This window comes from Apteryx mantelli, chromosome 11, assembly GCF_036417845.1.
Source record: "Apteryx mantelli isolate bAptMan1 chromosome 11, bAptMan1.hap1, whole genome shotgun sequence".
Classification (NCBI taxonomy): Eukaryota; Metazoa; Chordata; class Aves; order Apterygiformes; family Apterygidae; genus Apteryx; species Apteryx mantelli.
Genome location: NC_089988.1, coordinates 9,178,023 through 9,183,278, shown reverse-complemented (window position 1 = coordinate 9,183,278; position 5,256 = coordinate 9,178,023). Strand labels below are relative to the sequence as shown.

General features: G+C 54.6%; 1 protein-coding gene across 1 annotated transcript; it reads right to left on the bottom strand.

Annotated features, from left to right (window-relative positions):
- Positions 1-2,559: 2,559 nt before the first annotated feature.
- On the bottom strand, positions 2,560-3,336 carry LOC136992965 (olfactory receptor 14A16-like; the record flags this gene model as incomplete). The annotated part of the gene is made up of 1 exon (XM_067302984.1): positions 2,560-3,336. A coding segment is annotated over one exon (777 nt), but the record flags the coding sequence as incomplete, so codon positions are not given.
- Between the last annotated feature and the right edge of the window lie 1,920 nt (positions 3,337-5,256).

Below are 5,256 nucleotides of genomic sequence, written 5' to 3'. Positions count from 1 at the left end.
CAAGGTGGTTGGGGGCTGGAGCACTTGCCCGGTGAGGAGAGGCTGAGGGAATGGGTTTATTCAGCACAGAGAAGGGAAGGTTTCTGGGGGAACTCATAGCAGCTTCCCAGCTCAAGGTTGCCACTGATAATGAACCAGGTTTTTAAAGGAATTCATGGCAGGAGAATGAGAGGAAAGAGTTCAAAGCTGACACAAGTGCTGTCAAAATTGTATATAAGGGAGAAAAATCAATGAAGATCCTGAAGCATTTGAAGTGGGGTCCAGAGGGATTGTGGACTCTTCTTGGAGGCTTTCAGAATGCAGCTGGACAAAGCCCTGAGGAACTTGGTGTGAATTCAGTGTTGATCCCTAAGTGAGCAGGCGGTTGGGTTAGAGTCGTCCCAAGGTCCCTTCTAGCCTGAATGGTTCTGTGATTCTGTCCTCTCTGGTGATAGGTACTGCAAATCTTGCAAGCAGGAAGTCCTTTTCTGCACATGGGTTAGCACCTGACATGGCCTCCCCAGAGCCAGCCCCTCCTAGTGGTGTGAGGTTGCCTCTTGGGCCTGAAAGTTTTCCAGTTCAAGGTTTCTTTATGAGTGACTGCTTGTCCAGAATGGGCCCTGCTCACAGCCTACAACTCCTGTACATTACAACATGATACCAAATGAGTATGGCACAAACAAAAAGTCATGGCATGAGGGTGATGGCACTCTAATGTGCCTAAAGTCTTTAGCAAATGTAAAAATATCCTTACCCAGCCAGGGCTGTGTCCCACATGGGGGTCAGCAGACAGCCGTGCTCTGGGATCTGCCAGGATCTGGTGCAGAAGAGAGGCCATGCAAGGCTGGTCCTTTCCCCTTTGTCAGGACAGAGAGAACTGCAGGAGGATGGAGGTGGCCATGGACAACTCCACAGCTAGGGTGAGCAGCCAGCATGGGAAAGGGGTGATGTGAGGGGCTGGTGTGGGACGATGGCCCTGGGGCAGCTTCCCCAGTGTGTCCGTGCAACACAGGGAACAACCTGGGCTCTTCTCTCCTGCACCCGCCATGTCCTGATGCCTTTCCCAGGAGACCTGCATTTGCCCTGCAAGCACACAGCTCTGTGCTCCCACACTGCTGTTCACACACAGTAGCTGCCTGCTGGCATTTTTCCTCTCCTGGGCCCTTCCCAGACCAGACCAGACCCTCCTCAGCTCTCCCCACCTCCCCTGCCCTCTCCCCAGACCACCCAGCAGAGCAGCCCACGCTGGCGGTGGCCCCACAGCAGTACCTGTTGCAGGGTGCTGCAGAGCTCTGGGCACTCACTCCACAGCCCCAGACCCTCTGAAGGGCAAAGCAGGTCCTGGGGGACAGAGAGGGGTGTCAGCCTCTCCATCAGACCCAGGGCTGGGGCCCAGCAATGGCCCAAGGAAATGGAGGCCACTCACTCCATGTTTCCACTGCTCTCATGACCAGGAGATCCTTAACCCTGGCTGCCTGCAGCCCCTCTGGGCAGCCCCTCTGCCCAGGACAGCACAAGAGTCCTGGCCCCGGGGCTCCTCAGGCAGCTCCAGTGACAGAGCAGCCTGCCCCGAGCTGGAACGCACACAAACAGATTATCATTTATTTTTCCCCACAAGCACACAATTGCTCCTTTACTCTTCTCTGGAGACATCTCTGCTCCCCAGAGAGCCTTTCCCCAGGTCAGTGTGTCTGTGCTGGCCTGCCTGGCCATTCCTGCAGTCCTCCCCTGTGCTCCCCGCAGGGATCTGGGCTGGCAGTGCTGCTCTGCAGGACGAGCAGGCTGTGGGGCCATGGGGTGACTCCACCCTGGCTGTGCTGGTCCGGGCAGACCCAGCTGGACCAGCGTCATTGCACCTGACAAACCCCTCCCCAGGGCTTGTGGCTGTGGAGGATGCTTGGAACAATCACAGGGCATTTCACATAGCTCAGGATGGGGTCAGAGGTGTCATTAGACCCGGCCCACTGCCTCTCCTGAGATTTGGTACGTTCCTCAGTTTGGCCGTTTACCCTTGGGTGACTCTGTGGTTTTGGGAGTCTCCCCTCCCTGCCCATCCCAGGCACACACTGTCCTGGAGATCCCCTCTGCTCTCCGGGTGGCTCCATACTCCCTTCCAGAAGGATGGGCATCTGTGACCAACCTAGTGATATGTGGCAAAGACCACTTGACCACTCACCCTCTCCAGGGGCAGTGGGCACCCACTGGGCACCCTAACACATCACCCTATGAGCGCATCCTCCTTAGCCCATGGAAAACCCAGGCACGGCCACAGGGCCTTTTCGAGTGCCATTCCCTGAGCACATTCTTGGCTCCCGCTTGGGAAGAAGAGCCCAAACTTCAGGCACTGTGCTGAGGAGATCTCCTTTTATTACAAAGATGCTACTTGGGAGGCCAGCTCTGACACAGTGGTCAGCAGATTTACACAAAGCCTCTGGGTCAGACAGATGGGGTTTGTGCCTCTGAAGAAGAGAGATGAATTCAGACATTTGTGTACAAACACGCTTATCACAGATAGAATGCCCCAGCCACAAACGTTGCCTGAAATCGCTTGGAAATCACTTGTGAGGAGAGATGGGCAACTTATTGCTGCTGAAACAGCACCAACTGAACCAGTTTCCTCAGTGCCTCCTTGAGCTCCTTGTTCCTCATGCTGTAGATGAGAGGGTTCAGTGTTGGAGGCACCACTGCGTACAGAACGGAGAGCACCAGATCCAGAGCTGGGGAGGAGATAGAGGGGGGCTTCAAGTAGGCAAAGATGATAGTGCTGACAAACAGGGAGACCACGGTCAGGTGAGGGAGGCACATGGAAAAGGCTTTGTGTCGTCCCTGCTCAGAGGGGATCCTCAGCACAGCAGTGAAGATCTGCACATAGGACAGCACAATGAAAATGAAACACCCAAAGCCTACACAAACACTAATCACAATGAGCCCAACTTCCCTGAGGTAGGAGTCTGAGCAGGAGAGCTTGAGGATCTGGGGAATCTCACAGAAGAACTGGTCCACTGTGTTGCCTTGGCAGAGTGGTATGGAAAATGTGTTTGCAGTGTGCAGCACAGCATTGAGAAAACCACTGCCCCAGGAAGCTGCTGCCATTCTGGCACAAGCTCTGGAGCCCATGATGTTCCCATAGTGCAGGGGTCTGCAGATGGCAACAAAGCAGTCATAGGCCATGACTGTGAGGAGATAAAACTCTCCTGCAAATAAAAAAACGAAAAAAAACACCTGGGCAGCACATCCCAAGTAGGAAATGGCCCTGGTGTCCCACAGGGAATTGGCCATGGATTTGGGGACAGTGGTGAAGATGGTGCCAAGGTCAAGGAGGGAGAGGTTGAGGAGGAAGAAGTACATGGGGGTGTGCAAGCGGTGGTTGCAGGCTACAGCTGTGATGATGAGGCCATTGCCCATGAGGGCAGCCAGGTAGATGCCCAGGAACAGCAAGAAGTGCAAGAGCTGCAGCTCCCGTGTGTCCGCAAATGCCAGGAGGAGGAATTCATTGAAGGAGCTGCCGTTCAACATTTTGCTATCTCCGGGCATGGGGGACTGTCCAAAGAAGAACAGACATTGAGAAGTTAGGAGAGACTTTTCAAGAAAAGAAACCCCCAAACGTTGCAGTTCTCTCTTTGAGCTGGAGGATGATCATGCTCATATGTTGACCCAGAAAGAAACCAGCCCCTGATGAGAGCACACAAGTCCAGTTTCAAAGTGCACATCCCCAAACTTCTCACCCTTTCTCCAGGCACCTGAGGGAGCTCTCCACACTCCCCTTCTAGCCAAGCACACACAGGGCTCTTTTCAGATGCCCACATACAGCCTCCCACCACCATCTCCATACTCTCAGTGTCTCTGCACCTTTCTCATGGGGCTCTCAGATATCACAGAGGTGCTATGAAAAAGCTGTGCCTTTCTAGAGGGCAGGTGGCAGCCTGGCAGGACACCACAGGGAAACAGTCAAAGGACCATTAGGACTAAAAATGGGCTCTCCTTGAGGAAGAGTCAGTTCATTTCCCAGCCCCACAGACTACCTTTCCTGGAGCTCCACAACTCAGAAGGGGGCTGGGGCAACCTCACTCCCATGCAGACCCCTCTGTTCCACAATGCGCAGCATCAATTTCTGAACTGCAGCTGAAAACCCCAACCCCAGAAAGCCCGAGAACAAGAAGAGGAGCATCATGGACAGGAGGGGAAACAAGGAGCAACGCCATGATCCTGCTGCCAAGGGAGGCAAGGAGAGAGACAGAGAGGCACTTGGGAAAGCCTTCCCCTTACCCAGCTGGGAATGCCGCCTTGCAGACAGCAACCTTGCAGGACAGTCACTCTCAGCCCCTCTGTCAGGCAGCATGAAATGGGCCCAGAACAGGAGAGATGCCCCTCTCCTCTGCCAGAGGTCTGGCTGCAGAGGAGGTGGCTCATGCCCTGCACTTCCCTCTCATTCCCTGCCCATCTCTGCTGCCTGGAGCTGTCCCTGCTGACAGCTCTTTCTCTGTCCCAGCAGCTTTTCCCGGTCAGTGCTCACAGATCCCACCCACCCGCTGTGTGCTCAGTTCTGCCCTAAGGAAACCTCCCGGATCAGGACACTCTCTAGGGGCATCTCTGTGCATGCACATCCTAAGGAGCAGGTCATGTAAACTCCTCTGAGGCCACAAAGGTGATGTTGATACTGTCTGTAGGCTAAGGTGGGGATGAAGCAGCTTCCTGAGGTTTCTCACTGACCTATTAATCTCTGAGAGTGAAGGTTTAGGAGTCCCACTTCCTTGACAAAACAGAAAATTGTTCCTTCATTCTCCCTGCCAAAATTAGGAAACTGAAAGCGCAGACACCTGAAGGAAAGCTCCTTCCCTTTCAAGTAGCCCTTCTCTTGATCTCCTCTTGAAAAGACCCCTTGAACATCTCCTCTGCATGAGCTAGAGCTATGAGCAGCCCTGACCAACGTGGCACCCTCTCAGCAGGAGAATGAACCTGCCCTGCCAGGGGCCGCTACTCTTACCCAGAGTTTCTCCCCATAGTGCTGTGGGGAGTTCCCAGGCAGGCTGAGGGAACCCTCGCAGGCAGCAGAGTCACTGCTCCGGGCACACAGCACCCTGGGGTGCAGGGAAACTGCTCTGAATCACAGCCCTGCCACAGACCTGTGTGTGCTCCCTGGCTTCACACCCCTGAAGCCACCTTCCGTGGCAGAATGGAGCTGCACACCCTGTCCCTGTGATGGTGTGACAAGGGATCCCTGCTCTGAAGCATCTTCTCATCTGCCTATGCACTGGAGGAGCAGGGAGAGCGATCCTT